The 18,261-nt window shown below is 53.7% G+C and overlaps 1 protein-coding gene across 1 annotated transcript; it reads left to right on the top strand.

The window, feature by feature from the left end:
• The first annotated feature begins 4,162 nt into the window (after window positions 1-4,162).
• Window positions 4,163-16,829, top strand: SPATC1L (spermatogenesis and centriole associated 1 like). The gene is made up of 4 exons (XM_026499203.3): window positions 4,163-4,364; window positions 8,945-9,295; window positions 15,849-16,000; window positions 16,503-16,829. The coding sequence occupies exons 1-4, from the start codon at window positions 4,163-4,165 to the stop codon at window positions 16,827-16,829; spliced, it is 1,032 nt and encodes a 343-aa protein (XP_026354988.1).
• The last annotated feature ends 1,432 nt before the right edge of the window (window positions 16,830-18,261 follow it).

Here is an 18,261-nt window from a genome sequence, read left to right as displayed (position 1 = left end):
ACAATAGCCGCCTGCACAGGTGGCAGTGGAAGGATGCCACTCTGGAGAGCACCAGGGCCACGGGCCCCTCTGCGGTGTGTGACCTTCATGCCTGGCATTTTCACCTGGGATTTTGGGTGCTGTCTCAGAGACCTCCCCCCCCCCTTTTCCTCACTCAGGAGGATGAGGGTGATGAGGATAACTTCAGATTTTCTTCAGTGAAAATAATTGAATTATTAGTTTCTCCATGATGACTACTGATAGGTGCTTTCCAGCTTTCCTCCAGGGACAGTGATGGCCCCGGGGGCATCTGAAGCCCATGCTTGAGACAAGTGGAGAACAGCGTTTGCCTGGCTTTAGGCAGCCTCAGATACCTGCCCCACAGCCAGCCTTTCGTGGGTGTGAGATGCAGTGGGCTTGACACCCTCTGTCTTTGATGCCCCCTCTGGTTCTTGGGAGGGTAGAGGAGTGGGGGCTGCTCTTGGGCCATCCAGGAACAGGTGAGTGTTGAAACAGCCTGTGGTGGCCAGAATACTTAAAAGACAAAACACAACACATGCCAGTGACCTATTTTGGGTGATCTTGGGTGGTCTAACATGCATATAATTGGAGTCCTACAAAATGGGGATGGAAGGAAGCAGAAAAACATCTGAGTAACGGCTGAAATTTTCCCAGATATGAAATATATAAGCCCACAGCTCTGTGAAACTCAACAGACACAGAATAAGCACTGATTAGCTTTCAGAACTAAAAGAAGGTAAATCTCTGTTGTTTCAGCCACTCTGTGTGCTGTTTTGTTATGTAGCCTAGAAGACTAAGCACCAACCATTCAGACAGTTTTACTGACTGTGAAGGGCTAAGCACTCCAGTTAAACGGCAGAGACGTCACACTGAACAAAAACGCACGACCCAGCTATGTTGTCCATGAGAAATTTTAAATGTAGAAACACAGACAGGAAAAAAGTACAAGTAAAGAGAAATAGATATTAAAAACAATCATAAGAAAGCAAAAGTACTATATTAATATCAAAGTAGGTTTTAGGAAAAGTAAGTACTAGAAATAAAGAGGCATTTAATAACAATAATGTATATGTGCCTAATAACAGCTTCAGAATATGAGAAACAAAACGTGTAGCTGGAGAGGGAATTCGATAAAGCAGCAAAGTGGGAGATTTCAACATTGTCTCAGCAACTGCAGACACAGTGTTGAGCCAGCTTGAAGTAATGGGCATTTACGGGACACTTCACCTCATTCTTTTCAAGAGCTTACAGACCATTCACTAGACCACATGTCGGGTCAGGAAATGAATCTCGAGAAATCTGAAAGGAGTAAAGCCAGACAGTGTATTCTGTAACCGCAATGGAATTAAATTAGAAATCAGTAACTAAAAGAGATAGAAAATCCCAAATATTTGGAAACTAAGCAATATACTTCTAAATAACCAATGGTCAAAAATGAAAGTACAAGAGAAAATATTTCCAGCTAAGCGAAACAAATGAGGAGTCTGTGGGATGTAGCGAAGGCGGTACTTACAGAAATGGTTGCAGGCTCCCATGTCAATGCTGTGAGTGAGTCTTCAAATCAGGGATCTAAGTGTCCCCCTTAAGAAACCTAAAACCAAAGCAGAAGGAAGGAAATACCAGAGGAAAGAGTACAAGTCAAATGCTGTAGGAAGCATGATGGAGAAGATCAGTGAAACCAGAAGCTGATGCTTTGAGAAAATTAGCAAACCTCTGGTCTGATCAAGAAAGAAAGAAAACCTACTGGTGGGCATAGAAAAGGTGCATGGCCACAAGTCCTGCAGACACAAGCCGGCTGTCCAGCTGGTCACCCCGGGCCTGCTGACCTGGTGTGGTCAGCCTGAGTTCGCCATCCCGTCCCCTCTCTGCATCCCCTCGCCCCTACTGCCCGGCTTGTGGACCCTTACGTCCTGCTGCACACACCTGCTAGTGCTTGCCACTCTGTGTTCACACTCACTTTTCTGCCTCGGCCGTATCCGTCTGTCCTCGGCGGTGTGAGAGCACAGAGTAGGTATGAGGAGGGAGAGTCGTGGGCTGCTCGCCAGTTTGCCACAGCACAGACTCGGACAAACTCCCTGAAAGACACAGTTGTCATCTAGGTGGTCGTGCAAAGAAGTGGGAAATTTAAATAGCCCTGTATCTATTTTAGAAATTGAATTTGAAATTTAAAACTTTTCCAGAAGAGAGCTCTAGGCTCAGATGGCTTCCTGGTGAATTTTACCAGAAATTGAAGAAAGAAGTAACAGCCTAACACAAATACCCAGACATCAGAGGAGGAGGGAACACTTTGCAACTCCTTTTAGAAGAGTGGCATGACCTTGATAGCAAACCCAGACCAGGGCATTACAGGAAAAGGACATTCGGATCAGTTTCCCTCACATACAGAAAATACTCAACAGACTGGTATTAAGTGGAACTTAGCAATGGAAGGGTGGCACATCGTGATCAGAAAACCGGCAGAGGGTGAGGGGCCTGCGGCTGGAGGGGTATGCTGTCCGGAGGGGTTTTCAGGGGTAGTAGGAAGTGGCGTTTTATTTCATTGTATTTTATTTTATTTTTTAAGATTTTTTATTTGACAGAGAGAGACAGCCAGCGAGAGAGGGAACACAAGCAGGGGAGTGGGAGAGGGAGAAGCAGGCTCCCAGCGGAGGAGCCCGATGTGGGGCTCGATCCCAGAACGCCGGGATCCCGCCCTGAGCCGAAGGCAGACGCCTAAGGACTGAGCCACCCAGGTGCCCAGGAAGTGGCACTTTGAATGCTACGGGAGGGGCCAGTGGAGGGAAGGCCTTGCTCTCGTCTGGGGGTGGAGGCATCTGCCCTGGGAGTCCTGGGAGCTCCTGCACACCCTTGCTCAGTAGGCACCGTCCACGTCTCCGCTGTCCTTGTCTGACGTGAGAGGCTGTGGGTCCAGATGCTGGGTCCTTCTCTGGTTGTATAAGGTACATTTGGGACTCAGAAATCCTCTTTTCCACAAAATCCGACTCAAGGCTTTCTCTTCTTGAAGCAACCTTATGCTAACTTGGCGGTCGGGGGAAATAATGGCTTTGCTCTTCCTGGAGCCACGGCACCTGCACCCGAGCGCCCTGGATGTCGTGTGGTGTCGGGGCTGAAGGGGATGGAGGACCGGCTCCTTGAGTGGACTCTATCCCGTCCCGAGAGGATCTGGAGATGACCCCTCTGTTGCCTCACGGCTGCCGAGAAGCATGACCCAGGACTTCAGGGCCAGGAAACAGTGCTGAGTGGTTAGCTGGCAGGGCGGGTGTTGGGGGGGCTCTGCGGGGGTCCCACTAACCGAGGACTGAAATCCGCACCCTGGCGGGACTCAGCACAGGTGTGCGTGTGATTGGTCCTCGCGGCGCTCGGGCCTGATCAGGGGAGTCTTCAGTTAGGTCCAGTAACGGTCAGTGTTCCAGACACTCAGAGCTCACAGTCCGGAGCCTTCTTTCCAAGGGAAGTGTGGTCAGCAGGCGGCCTCCAACTGCCAGCCCCTCAGAGCCCACCCGGAGTCCAGGGGGTCCGCGGGCTGTTGGGGGCACCCGAGAGCTCATCTCCCTCTGCCCCCACTGCCCCTCCTTCCTTAAGTCTGCTTTCCAGGGGTGCACCCTAATACGTGTGGCCCACCAGACGCTGGCCCAGGTTCTGGGGTCCCTGCTGACCCCACAGAGTGGGGAGCCGCACGAGAACCGTGGGAGGGCGGATGGCTCATGGGGAGGGACGCCACAAGTCGCGCAGAGTGAAGGCACAGTTCCCCTGAAGCCTGCACAAGCCACGTGGTGTGGACGGCCCGACGCGCCCCTCAGCCCAGGGCTCTGGCTGCTGCCAGGACGTGCGGGAACGTTCCTGTCTCGGGCGGGGCTGCCCTCCCCACGAGCCCCGGCCCCACTTCTCCCACCTGTCCCTGTGTCCTCCTCGGCCCTCACCCTCGGCTGGGGGTGTCGCTCTGGGGGCGCTGGCCCCGGAGGCGAGGTCTGCGGGTGGCGTGGGTGGGTCCGGCGCTGGCGGGGTGACCGGCTCTTTAAGGGCGGGCGACGTCACAAGGCTGCGGAAGGCCGGGCAGCCGTGGAGCTCCGGGGCCTGGGGCTGCTTCTCGAGCGCCTGCGGGCTCTGGATCTCCACCTCCATGGGGCCGCGGGCCCGCACGTGAGCACCTGAAGACGTGGCCATGGCCGAGGGCAGCGCGCTGATGAACCGGCTCATGAGCGAGAACGCGGACCTGAAGAAGCAGGTGCGCCTCATGAAGGAGAACCAGATGCTGAAGCGTCTGCTCAGCGAGAGCTGCCAGGAGCGCTGTGGCCTCGGGGGCCGGGACCTCCTCTTCACCAAGGTGCCCGCCTACCCCGAGGACTGCTCCCCCGGGAGTGCAGGTGAGGCCGCGGGCCTGGGCAGCAGGGGCCAGCTGGCTGCTGGGGTCCCGGGGGCCGAGGCGAGGCCGCCGTGTGTGTGCAGGGCCTGGCTCGCTGACGCCGGTGGTCTCGGGTCCCCTTCCTTCCCTCAGGTCTGAGTAAACCAAGACCCAGTTCCCCATTCTGCTGTGTGTCCTCAGGTAAGGCCCTTCTCTCTGGGCCACTAAGTCCCAGCTAGCAAATGGGGTGGGGGTAGCCCCCACATCAGTGGCTGCGACCCACCAGCCCCCCGCACGGAGCTCATGGGTGCAAAGCCCGGGGTCCTTCCTGGCACCTGGACTCCTTCAGCCTCAAGGCGGACCTTGAAGAGGGAGCTCGGGACAAGCAGAGGGCAGTGGGAGTGGGGGGAGGTGGTTGGGGGGGATGGTGGGAAGAGGACAAAGATGCCCAAAGGGGCAGCTGGAGAAACCCCTAGTTCCCACCAGTCCTGAGCTCCCACCAGCAGCCAGGGCACACGCCTGTCACCAGAAGCTTGCTGAGGACGGTCTGGCCGCACAGGAACTTGTCCCCTGTGTGACATCCCACGATGGGATGTCAGTGCTGCCTTTTTGGGCCACCAGGGATGCCCTTGTGCGGTGGCTGCAAAAGGCACTTGTCCCCAAGCCTTATTGGCACTCTGACTGCCACCAAGAGTCACAAACCCAGTGTGGCTCCATCGTCCTTTGTCCCGAAAATCAGGCCAGGCTGGGGCCTCCTGCAAGGGCTCGGAGCCACCCCGCGTCAGCAGTGGCAGAAGACCCGCGGCCCTCCCCCGCCTCCCTCCCTCCGGCGCCTGGTCTGTAGAGGTGAGACTCTCACTCAAGCCAGACAGCTCCGAGGGGGACCCTGGTCACGGCCCAAGTCGGGGCGGAGTCCCTGGGATGGCAGCCAGCGCTCTTGCCTGTGCGTCACCCCCAGCAAGCCCAGACCTTGCAGGACACCAGTCTCAGCAGGAGCTCCAGTCCCTGACCAGCCTGAGGCCGAAGCCTTGCGCAGAGAGGCCTGGAGCCCCTGCTGCAGAGCCTGGGCCAAGGTCAGCGAGGCCCCGGCCGTCCTCCGAGAGGGGCCAGCTCCACTCCAGTCAGGGCCACCCCCGTGCCCGGGGCTCTGGGACGCTGCCTCGAGGCCTGGCCCTGACCCTCAGCCTTCTTTGCGGACCGGAGTTTGGCACTACTCTCGCACTGTAGGAGTTCGTGAACACAAGGGGCGCCCCCAGCAGCTCGTGTTTCTCACAGTGCTTAGCGTCTGCCTTCGAAGCGCCATGTGCTTGAAAAGCCCGTTTTCTGTATTCAGCATGTGCCTGTGGCAAACTTACCGACACCCCGGGAGGCTGTGACACACGGGCCGGGCCCCAGCTCCTGCCCCGTTCCCGCAGGCAGCCACCGTCGACGTTTCCCTGGGTTTCTCTCTGACATGTGCCTGTCCGGGGATCGTTCGGGTTTCCCTGAGCAGGGTTGAGCTGTTGCGCACGTCGATGGCCCCCACGGCTCCCCATCACGGCGGCCGGGGCAGGGCAGGCCTGCCGCGGGGGTCGGGGCCGGAAACCCTTGGTGCTGGTGAACTGTCGAGCTAGAAGCCGCTGCGGCCTCTGCACCCGTCCGGCCAGCGGCACCTTCGCGACCCCAGGGCCGCACGCAGCCGCGGTCCAGGGGAGGGTGCCCGGGCTCCCACACCAGCCGCGTCCTCGGCCGCCCGCACGCTGCGAAGCTTTTCGGTTCTGTTCTGAGTCTACAACTGCACTGTGCGCCGAGGACCATTTTAAAGGGTATCAGCGGTGTGTGTACTTGTTAATTTTGCCTTTGTCTTTGCCCTCGGAACTCTCAGAACCCTGGCATCGGTGGCCAGCGGGTGGGCCTGGGGGCGGGGGTGCGGCAGCAGGCTGGCACTGGGAGGACCCTTCTAGTCCTTTCTAAAGAACAAGAAAAATTGAGAACGAGCTTGTTGTGTTCAGTCTCTGTGACCCCGGTCCGGCCGTGGTGGGGCGCCCTTGGCTGCAGCCCTCAGCCTGCTCTATCCGGAGGCCTCGCGGCCCGGCGCTTTGCTCAGGACCTCAGGACTCTGCTCCTACGTGAGTCTGGGCTTTAGTTTCCCGTCTGTGGGTTTGCTGTGTGGGGTTTTGACGTCAGAGTTGTGACCAGTTTATAACCTCGATCAAGCATGTTTTAATTTTTTTCGGTGTTGCAAACTTGTTCCTGCGGCGTAGGGATTAAGAATCATCTGGAACCTGAAAGACCTTACTGTCCCCCCTGCAGGCCCGCGCCCGCGGAGCATAATGGTTTTGTAACTTCTAGATTTCTCTTCTTTACGTATTGGTGCATTTAGACTTTTTATTGGGTCATTTAAAAACACCCTCCTGCGAGAGCTCTCCCGTTGCCGCAATGTTGGTGACTCTGCAGCGACGGTTGCCTCGTCCTGGGCTTTCCGATGGTGCTTTTCTCGTTCCCAGTTCCACCTCTCGGTGTTGTTTCCCCAGAGTCGCTGTCTGCAGCTTTGCGGTCTTGCTGACGTTTCGTGGACCTGCTTCCTGCGGTCCTTTCTGCTGTTGCTAGGTTTTCTGTTTCTTAGGAGCTCCTCTTCATGTCTTGATCTGAATGTTTAACTTTTTGATGATTTTTAAAAAGGAATGAAAGCATTTAAATGACTAATTTCAACCCAAATACAGGTTTAAAAGCACCGATGTCTTAGTACGTACTGTTTTGATTTTCATTATTTCTCGATAACCGTTTTTTCATCCCTTCCTTGATGTGGTCGTTACCTGGGGGCTTTTACTTCTGGGAAGTGGGTTCTGTGCCGGTGCTTGATACTTATTTACAGTTTCATTGAAATGGAGCCTGCAGAGACGCCTACTTTTTGGACTTGACTCAAGACTAAACATTTTTGTGTTTTTCATATTAACACAGCTTTATTGAAGGCTTGTGAAGGAATCACAACTCCCTAAGCAGGAACAGAAACAAAGCCCACACCCGGCCGAGCACAACAGAAGTCCCTTTAGAACAGGCCCCGGGGAAGGCCGAGCAGCCCTTCGCCTCTGCGGGGAGGCCGCCCGCCCCCAGCAGGTCTGAGTCCCGAGCTCTGGGGCAAGCAGAGGTGTTGTCATGTCTCATTCTTGGTGAGCTCTGGAGGGGTGCTCCGTGGGCCGTTTCTGGGCTGCTCACGACCTTGTGAGGCCCCTAAGCAGACCCACGGGAATGGCCGTTTTGGCCAAGTGGGCAGACAGAAGGCAAGACACATCCTCACGGCTGTTCTTTTTTTGAACGCTTTTTTCCGGGAAAACATTGCTGGAGGTAGATTTGTTTTTCCTGGGGAGCTACATTTCAGGGTATGATTTCCTTTTTCAAGTTGTATTTATTTACGTAATCTCTACCCCAACAACCCCGAGATCAAGAGTTGCACCCTCCTCCAGCTGAGCCAGCCAGGGGCCCCTACAATTTTTCATTATGGCTCTTAAGAAACACTATTTTTCAAGCATGTATTTGCCTTATTGCTAGGAGAACAAGTTTGTCATATGGGAGTAGAAAAGGATTTTATAAATCACAAAAAGATTCAGTAAGTTAAAGTTGATCACGTTACAATTTTTAAAATTCTGCATGACAAGTCAGTATTAAAGAGATTAAAATATAGACAAGGTCCCCAAATGGAAGAAGACATTTACAACACTTTTCATCAACAAGGGATTAGTACGCAGGAGACAAAAAGCTGCTACAAATAATTTTACAGACTACTCACCAACCCCCCCCAAAAAAAGCCAAAAATGAGCAGAGAAAAGGCAAAGATAATTCCCCTAAGGAAAACCTGAGGGTAACGAGCTCGTGACAAGCCGTTCAGTGTCACCGGGGATTAGGGAAAAGCCACGTGATGCCGTCAGCCTGGTCTGTGCTTACCTAGGACCGGCGAAGCTGCTGGAATGTTCTACGTCCCGCTACTGCAGAACACGGAGAAAGTTAGGCAGGCACACGGCTCTGCCCAGTGTAGACGGTGGAGGGTGCTCACTGTGAGCAAGGGGGCGCAGCAAGGGGTGCCGATTATAGCTTTGCTTTCTCAAGGAAACCAGGGATTTTGCTCATGTCTGTCAGCAGAGCAACGGACATGAAAATTGCTGTGTGTGTGTGTGTGTGTGTGTGTGTGTGTGTGTGTCTGTGCGCGCATCACGCATGTGCCAGGAAATGGTTGCATGTGTCAGGTAAGCTGCCCGACAACTCAGCATGGATAAATTTCCAAAAAAGACAAGGCTGCAGCTAAGAGGTATGTGGCGGAATAAAACATGGATAGGGTGGTACCATTTATGTAAAAACTTAAAAGCGTATACAGGTGGCTCTGTACTGTGTGTGGACGCACGGGCCGGTAGGAAGCGCCTGGAGGCGTGCACACTCGCCTTGCCCGTGAGCTTGCGGCTGGGGGCTTCCTTGGATGGGGTGGGCACCCTCCAGAGGGAGGACGAGGGCTCTGAAGCAGGGGGTGGGGTGTCACAGCCTGAGGCTGGGATGCGGGTGTTCTCCAGTATTGTCTCCCTCCTTAGGGATGTTTCAGGAACACAGCCTGACTTCCCTCCCTCCCCATCCCAGTTGCAGACTTTGGAAGGTTCTCCAGTGCCCCCGACGCACCCTCCCAGCTGCAGACGTCCTCCCTGGAGGACCTGCTGTGCTTGCACGCCCCCATCTCCAGTGAGGACGACGCCTCCCCTGGCTGTGCGACCTCCACCCAGGTGCCCTTCAAGGCTTTCCTCAGTCCCCCAGAGCTGCGTGCACCTCGAGGCACTGACAGGAAGCTGTCCCCACTCCTGAGCCCCTTGCAGGACCCGCTGGCGGACAAGACCCTGCTGGAGCCCAGGGAGATGGTCCGGCCCAAGAAAGTGTGCTTCTCGGAGAGCAGCCTGCCCTCTGGGGACAGGACCAGGAGGAGCTACTACCTTAACGGTATGGCCTAGCAACGGGTGGGCACCAGGGTGGGCACCGGGGTGTGGTGGCGGGCAGCTGGGGAGGGTGGGCTGGTGGCCAGCTGGCCAAAGCTTCTCCGTATTCCAGCAGAGGTGCAGAATATGGCTGGGAGGCCAGGGCCTGAGGCTGCTTCTGTTAAAATTTTTTGCCTATTAAGAAAGACTGAGTTGCTTACCTTATGATGCAATTGTCAGAGTTCTTCATATACTCTGCACACAAGTCCTTTTCTGGGCATATGGTTCGCAAATGCAGTCCCCCAATCTGTGGGTTTTCCTTCTGCATAACTGTTCTTTAAAGAGCAAAACTGTTTCATTCGATGAAGTCTGGTTTATTGATTTTTTCTTTTGTATAGTTCACGCTTTTTGTGCCCTATTTAAGAAATCTTTGTCACACTGAAGGTGAGTCTCAAAGATTCTCTTCTACGTGGTGTTCTAGAAGTTTTATGGGTTTGGGTTTTACATTTAGGTTTCTGACCAATTTCAGGTCAGTTCTTGTACGTGGTAAGACATTCGCATTACACGGCTACTTCTTCCAGCACCAGTGTTGAGAAAGATGATTTTTTCTCCATTGACTTGTCTTGACGCGTTTGTCCACGTATGTATGAGTGTATTTCTGGATCCTCCATGCGATTCTGTTTATCTGTCTGTGTGGATTCCAATACATACTGTCTTGATTACTGTAGCTTTAAAGTAAGACTCTTAGTCAGATGGTATACATTTTTCAACTTTGCTCCTTTTTCAAAGTTGTTCTGGCTATTGTAGGTCCTTTGCATTTTCACATGAATTTTAGAATCATCTGATCTGTTTGTTTTTTTAAAAATATTTATTTATTTATTTGAGAGGTGAGGAGGGGCAGAGTGAGAGGGAGAGAGACACTCAAGCAGACTCCCCGCTGAGCATGGAGGCCAATGTGGGGCTTGATCCCACCCCCTGACATCAGACCTGAGTCAAAATCAAGAGTCGGATGCCCACCTGACTGAGCCACCCCAGTGCCCCTCAACTTGTCTGTTTTTACAAAAAATCTCCTGGGAGTTTGGGATTGCCCTGTATCTACAGATTGATTAGGTCGGTTCTCAGGGAAATGACGCCTGAACAATATTGAACCTTTGGAGCCATGAATACTGTATGTCTCTCTGTTTGTGTACTTGTTTAAAAATGTCTTTCAACAATGTTTATAGTTTCCTAAGTCAAGGTCTTGCCCATTTTTGTTAAAGTGACCCCTCCATATTTTCACCTTTTTGATGCTACAAGAAGTAGTATCCCTTTGTCATTATTGATTTCTGATTATTCATTTTTAGTATACAGTAACACAATTGATTCTTGTGTTTATTCCTGTGATGCTTAATTTTATTTGTCAACTTGACTGGCCCATGAAGTACCAGATATTTAGTCAAACATTCTGGGTGTTTCTGTGAAAGCATTTTGGGTGAGTTTAACATTTAAATCAATAGACTGAATAAGCGCATTGCCCTCCCAGTGTGGGTGGGCCTCATCTAATCAGCTGAAGGCCTAAATAGGACAAAAGGGCTAATCCTACCCTGAGGAGGAGAGAATTCCTCCTGTCTGACTGTCTTTGGACTTGACCTGAAACATCCCTTCTTCTTGAGTCCCAAGCCTGCAGTACTCTGGACTGAAATCACACCGTTGGTTCTCTCGGTTCTCAGACCTTCAAAGTTAGGCTAGAGCAACATTTTCAGTCCCTCCAGGTCTCTACTTGCTGACTCACCTTGCGGATCTTGAGACTTGTTAGTCTCTATAATCACGTGAGATGATTCCTTACCCCTGCCACACACACATGCACACACCCTATTGGTTCTGTTTCTGTTTCTCTGGAGAACCCTGACAAAATATGACCTTGTGTCTTGCAACCTGACTGAGCTCATTTATTTGTTCCAATAGCTTTTTGTGGATTCCTTAGGATATAGGATTGTGTCATTTGCGAATATAGACAAGTTTATTTTTCCATTTCTAGCTTGTATTCCTTTTATTTTTTTCTTATTGCATTGGCTAGAACCTCTAGCACGTGTTGGATAGAAATGGTGACAGTGGACATTTTTGTCTCTTCCTAATTTAGGAGGAAAGCATTCAGTCTGTCACTGGTAAGTACGACGTTAGCTCAGGTCTCTGTAGATACCCTTTATCAGGTCAAGGAAGCTGTCTTTAATTCTCAGTTTCCTGAGACTTATAATGACTCTATTGACTGAGCCGGCTAGGCACCCCACGTTGACTGATTTTTGAATTATAAACCAACCTTGCATTCCTGAGATAAACCCTACTTGGTCATCACGTATTATACTTTTTTGTTTTGTTGGACTTAATTTCCTAAACTTTTGTTGAGAATTTTTGCTGTCTGTGAGGGATATTGGGCTGTAGTTGTTGTTGTTGTTGTTGTTTAATGTCATTTTCTGGTTTTGGTACCAGGTTAATGTTGACTTCCATGAATGAGGTGGAAAGTGCTCCATCCTTTTTAATTATCTAGAAGAGTTTATATAGAATTGATATTATTTACTCTTCAGATATTTGGTAAAACTCACCACTGAAACCACCTGGGTCTTTAATTTTCTTTGTACGAATGTTTCCCCTGCTGCAAATTTATTTTCCTTAGTTGATATACAGCTATTCAAATGATCTCTTTCTTCTTGAGGGAGCTTTGGCAGTTCACTCACAATAGCGCACTTTCATGTTTTCTTAAGGAATTGGTCCATTTCATCTATCTCATCAAATTCATCAGTATAAAATTGTTCCTAAAGTTCCAGTATTATCCTGTTATCGTCTGTAGCATCTGCGGTGATACCACCTCCAATTTCTGACAGTGGTAGTGTTCGTCTTCTTTCTCTTTTCCCCTAACATGTCTGGCTAGAGGTTTGTCAATTTTATTGACTTTTTTTTGAAGAATAGATTTTGGCCGGATCTTGGAAGGCCCAGGTTGGACTAGAATTGATTTCTAGAACATCTCAGGTGTATATCACTTCTTCCATCTAATTTATGCTTTAAGGACAGGGGTGGGAAGAGAGGCTGATTCCTGGTGTGAGACGTGTACTAATACAGAAGGGAGTTTGCACCCTGCGCCTCTGTGCCCCTCATGTGCTTTGATGCGTTGCTGTGCAGTCAGTCTGGCTCTCAGCCCTAACGCCGGGGTAGCTTCGGCAGCTTTGCAAAGTGATGAGGGAAGGAGCACACTGAAACTACAATGCAGTGCTGAAAGAAAGTGCAGAGGACCTGAATAAGTGGAAAACCATCTCGTGTTCATGGTCCAGAAGGCTTCATATCGTTAAGATGGCAGCACTCTCCAAACTGATCTGCAAATCCTACCCAAATCCCTGTCAAAACCCCAGCTGGCCTCCTTGTAGAAATTGACAAACTCATCCTGAAATTCAGATGGAAGTGTAAGGGACCCAGAGGAGGCAAAACAATCTTGAGAAAGGAGAGCAAAATTGGAGGACTCACACTTTCCAGGTCTGAAACTTACTATAAAGCTACAGGAATGCAGACAGTGTGTTAGTCTTAAAGACAGACGTACAGAGATCAGTGGAGTAGAACTGAGTCCAGAAATAAGCCCAAGCATTTACAGGTTTAATATGCAACAAGGGCACCAAGACAATTCAATCAGAGAATAGTCTTTGCAACAAATGGTTCTGGGACAAGTGGACAAACACATGCACAAGAACGAAGGTGGCCCTCACACTACAAATGAAAATTAACTCAAAATGTGTCAAAGACTTAAAAAATCTGAAAGAGCTAATGCCATAAAACTCTTAGAGGAAAACACAGAGATAAAACATACGACTTGGATTTGGCAAGAGGTTTTGAGACGTGACACCAAAAGCATGAGCAACAAAAAGAAAAGTGTATACTCTGGGCTTTATCAAACGTAAAAACTTAGGTATTTCAAAGGAACACATTTCAAGAAAGTGAATTCAACCCACAGAGTGGGAGAAAATATTTGTCAATCAGATGATAAGGGACTAGTATCCAGGATATATAAGGACTCTCCACAACTCAACAGTAAAAAGACAAACCAATTAAAAATGGGCAAAGAATTCAAAGGAACGTTTCCGGAGAAGACCTACAAATGGAGAATCAGCACATCAAAGATGCTCAGTATCATCGGTCACCAGCAAACCGCTGATGACATCACAGTGAGACACCGCTGCATGCCCCCAGGATGACTGTCATAAGAACGAGGGACAAACACGGCATTGGTGAGGTGTGGAGACATTGGAACGCATATACGTTGTCGCCGTGGAAACAGTTTGGCATTTCATCAAAAATTAAACATAGAATTACCGTGTGTCCCACCACTTCCCCTCCTAGGTATGTATCTAAAGGCACTGAGAACATCTGACCACACAAAGATTTTTATATGAATGTTCGTAGCGGCATTATTCATAATAGCCCCAAGCCTGTCAGCGGACAAAGGGATAAACAGAACGTGGTCCCCCCACACAGTGGGGTGTCACTCAGCATAGACAGGAACGCAGTGCTGACCCAGCGGCAGTGTGGACAGACCTCGGGAACGGCTGCATGACGACGTGGGTAGGAAATGTCCAGCATAGCTGCGACCAGGGACAGGAAGTTGGTGCTTGCAGGGTCCGTGGAAGAGCGTCGTGTGACCGCTAGCGGGTACAGGGTTTTGTTTCGTTTCGGAATTTGGTTGTGCTGACAGCTGTACAACTCTGTGAATATAGAAAAACATCTGAATTGCATACTTGAAGAGAGTGAATTTTATAGTATGTGCATTATTTGAAGTGAGGTCCAAGGGTGTGATGGGAGCCACGGCCAGTCCTACGGCTCCAGCTGCCTGAGTGACTACCCTCCGTGGCCCCGTGGCCCCAGCATTTCACACCAGTGCTTCTCCTCAGCCCTCAGAAACCTGCCCGGCCTCCGCTCATATCCGGCTTCCCCCGCGCTGTGACCCTTCAGCCTCAGGGCCCCCCAGCTCCAAGGCCCTCATGGGGTTCTGTGGGGGAGCGTGTGGCTCTGGCCGCGTGGCTCAGGCGGGGCCCTCTGCCTGGGGCATCCACACCCTTGTGCCCCCCCCCCCCCGCTCCCCATCTGCACCTGCAGAGCCACCTCCCCTGGGCCTTGTCCGTGGGCACTCCCCGCTCAGTGGCTGCAGTGCGTGGCTGAGGGATCGAAAGCACAGCGCCCCCAGGCCTATTGTCCATGGCTATCCGGGGGCCTCTGTCAGCGGCCTGCCCTGAAAGGAGCTGAGAACCCGGGTTGATGGGCTGTTATGCGCTGGGAGGGGCCCCCTGCTCCTGTGGTGTGAGTGACTGGGCAGCCTTCTGGGACGAGCGGTTAGGTGGACCCAGTCACAGGATGGGGCCAGGGAGGGCAAACACCTGCCCACGGCCACAGGCACAGTCGGTCCTGGAGCCCCGCAGCATTCACGGCACAGACGGCCGTGCAGGGGCTGCTCCGGGGCTGCTGTGGGTGTCCTGCGTCTTGGGTCACCCAGCCCCCGCATGCACGGCCTGCCCACCGGCTGGACCCCCCAGGCTTGCACCCAGTCCACGCCCTGGAGGGTGTGCATTGTGCTGAGGCTTGGAAAAGCCATGGAGGCTTCAGGAAAGGCTGTGCAAGTGGGTGTGTTATCGTCTCCGGTGGGGATCGAAGAGCAGAATGCAGAGGTAGCAGGAGCCGGGGGCCCCGTCGGATGGAGGGTCTCTGGGGCAGAGGCTCTGCTCATGTGGGGTCCCTCACCGTCAGGCGCATTGCCTGGGTGTTTTTTGGAGAGCACACAGTTCGGAGGGTTTAATACACAGAGGCTGCCGTGGAGGGGCAGGTTGGGAAGCAGGTTTTGGAGACAAGGGTGGGTGACGTCAGGTGCCTGTTAACATCAGGGAGATAATTACAAACAGGATCTCCTGCCAACCCAGCAATCCTCTCCACAAACGTAGGGAAGAGTTTTATCATCAAGTACACATGAAACCAGCCTGCGACGCACAGGCAGCCTGAACACGTGACGTGGGTTACATACGTGCCCGCAGGAGGGTAGGGGACACGTCTCGCCCACCCCGAACGCACCTGGTCGGAGGGCTGGGGCCTCTGTGATAAGCACGGGTCACCCTTGACCCAGGTGTCTGGGCAGATGCCCCTGGTGCTGGGGGGACAAGACAGTCCTGGGCTGTAAAAAACAAGCTTTTAAAGACATTTCTGTCCATCTCAAAGGGGCAGAGAGAGAGGACTTAGGATCGTGTTACTGAGGTTGCTCTAAGAGGGAGAAGAGGACAGGTCTCTCTCCCTTTTGGCAACAGAAAACTCAGTTTTCCTCTCCATTTGTATTTATCCTCACCATTGGGGGTAGGGGAAGCAGCAATGGGGGGAGGGCACCCTGCAGCTCCATCATGCTTCGTAGGGCTCTTCGGGGAGCCGGGCCCCAGCAGCTGCACCCCAAACCTGCAGAGGCTGTGTTTAAGTTGGTCCTTTCCCTAAAATGGATCCTGGGGCACCAGCAGGAGGGAGGTGGGGCCCCCTGACCGTCCTGTCCTGGGACCCCTGGCCTGTCTCACTACCTCCGCTCCTCACAGAGATTCAGAGCTTCTCCAGCGCTGAGAAGGATGGGCGCATAGTCGGGGAGATCGCCTTCCAGCTGGACCGGCGCATCCTGGCCTATGTCTTCCCGGGGGTGACCCGGCTGTACGGCTTCACCGTGTCCAACATCCCTGAGAAGATCAAGCAGGTGCACCTCGACACCCCGGGGTCCCCTCCCTGCCCTATAGCCCCTCCCTGCTGTGGGGGGCCCGTCACTGCCCTGGCAGCCCTCCCTGTCCTGGGTCCTCTCATTGCCTCCAGGTCCCCTCCCTTGCGCAGGATCCCCCTTGCTGCCCTGGGGGAAACGTCCCTTTGCTGCCCCCTCCCCTGTGGTGCCCACACAGCTGTAGGCCTGTGGGCGGCTAAGGACTGTCGAGGCCCACGTGTGACAGGGCGCGATGAGCCGCTGCTGTGAGCATCTCTGCTGGCACCCAGCGTTCTGTGGCCTGGGACAGTCCCAGCCGCGGCTCCCGGGCCCACGGCTCACCGCGCCTTGCGGCCTCCGCGCTAGGGGTGCAGCTCCCGCTCCGGCCGACCCCGTCTGCTGGGGGGCACCTGGGAGCCTGCGCTCTGCTGGGCTCGGGCTCGGCTCTGGGGCGCCTCCCGCGTCCGCAGCCTCCTTCACGGAAACCTGGTCGCTGTGCCCCCAGACGTCCATCAAGTCCCTGGACGGCTCGGTGGACGAGAAGAAGCTGCGCGAGCTGACGCACCGCTACCTGACGCTCACGGCGCGCCTGGAGAGGCTGGGCTACAACCGCGACGTGCACCCGGTGTTCAGCGAGTTCCTCATCAACACCTACGGCATCCTGAAGCAGCGGCCCGACCTGCGCGCCAACCCGCTGCACAGCAGCCCGGCCGCGCTGCGCAAGCTGGTCATCGACGTGGTGCCCCCCAAGTTCCTGGGCGACTCGCTGCTGCTGCTCACCTGTCTGTGCGAGCTGTCCAAGGAGGACCACAAGCCGCTCTTCTCCTGGTGAGCCCGCCCCGGCGCCGCCACGCCTTTCCTGCAATAAACGTGTTTGTTCCAAACCCGGGGGCCGCGTGCCTCCTGGTGTCCCCTCGGGCCGGGGGAAGGGCCGCGTCCGCCCACGGAGCGCCCAGGGCCGCAGGCGCCGGAGCAGGCGCCTCTCTCGGCCCGGGCCGCGCACCCCAGGCGCCCAGCCCGCCCGCCGCCCACACCCGCGCGGCACTGTCGCACTTTATTAAAATAATCTGTTTACCTGTGTACCTTTACCGTTGGCTCTTTGAGGGCATGGAGAGCACCGCACCAGGTGCCCGCCGGTGTTTGTGGAATGAAGCCTGGACAGAGCCTCGAGGGGAGGGGCTGTGGCTCAGGCTGGGCTCCCGGACCCTCCAGCCCTCGGACCTCCCACGGGAGGTCTCAGTCTCCTCCCCGGAAGGGGCCGGCAGCTGGTTTCCCCAAACGCAGAGCCTGGGGCAAGGATTCGGGAGCGGCAGGACAGCTAGAATCTGCAGAGCCCCGTGCAGAATGAAAACACAGGTCCCTTGTTCCAAAGCGGGAATTTCAAGACTGTGAGGGCAGCACGTTGGGCAGAGAGGAGGGCCCATGCCGCTGTGTGGATTGCGGGAGAATCTTTATCTGGGAGGTGATTTGATGCGCCCCCACCCCTCACCCCAGTGGAGCCATCAGGTCCCTGTCTCTCCTGAGGTCTTGAGGACAGCTGACCTTCTGGGCCCACAGTCTGGACAAGGGCCTGGTGCTGGCACCTTCCCGGGCCTTGGCTGTGAATGGAGGGTCTCTGGTCACTTCTCTGCTGTGGGTGTAAGGATGAAAGTACTGGGGTGTCGGGACCAACTGCAGCTGGGGCAACCTGTGCCTTGGTCCTCATAGCCTCATGTATCCCAGAGGCCCCGGCACTCTTTTGTCAGCTTGGGCAGCCAGAGAAGGCACCGAAGAACAGGGTGGTTCAGATGACATGCTGGAGGCCGGCCGCCCCAGGTCCAGGCGTTCACAGGGCTGGCGTCTCCCGAGGCCTTTCTCCCGGGCGTGTGGATGCCGTCTTCTCCCTGTGGCCTCACATGCTTGTCCCCGTGCATGTCTGTGTCCTGATTTCCTCTCACCGTAAGGACACCAGTCAGAGATTAGGGTCACCCTATGACAGACATAATTTTAACTTTATTACTCTTTTATAGATCCTGTCTCCAAATATAGCTGCGTTCTGACGTGCTGGGAGTCAGGGCTTCCACATAGGATTTCGGGGCTGGGCACCGTTCAGTCCGTGACTGATGCCATCCTCCCCTTCCAGCCACTGGACAGCAGCCCCCAGCTGAGGGACTCAGCCCCCGTGGGGGCCTGTGGAGGGTGCACAAATTCGGCACCGGGGCTATATCTGTTGGAGGAAGGGCTGGTGGGCACTTCTGGGCACCGCTGGCATGCAAGCTCTCGGT

Source organism: Ursus arctos, unplaced genomic scaffold, assembly GCF_023065955.2.
Source record: "Ursus arctos isolate Adak ecotype North America unplaced genomic scaffold, UrsArc2.0 scaffold_4, whole genome shotgun sequence".
Taxonomy (NCBI): Eukaryota; Metazoa; Chordata; class Mammalia; order Carnivora; family Ursidae; genus Ursus; species Ursus arctos.
Note: the sequence above shows the minus strand (reverse complement) of the source record. Positions and strands in the feature narration are given on the sequence as shown.

What these genes read in the sequence shown, in the direction of transcription:
- SPATC1L (XM_026499203.3), top strand. Translation starts at nt 4,163, where the DNA reads ATGGCCGAGGGCAGCGCGCTGATGAACCGGCTCATGAGCGAGAACGCG. An exon ending in CTGCTCCCCCGGGAGTGCAG is followed by an intron (nt 4,365 to 8,944) that starts GTGAGGCCGCGG and finishes TCCCCATCCCAG; the next exon opens with TTGCAGACTTTGGAAGGTTC. An exon ending in TCCCTGAGAAGATCAAGCAG is followed by an intron (nt 16,001 to 16,502) that starts GTGCACCTCGAC and finishes CTGTGCCCCCAG; the next exon opens with ACGTCCATCAAGTCCCTGGA.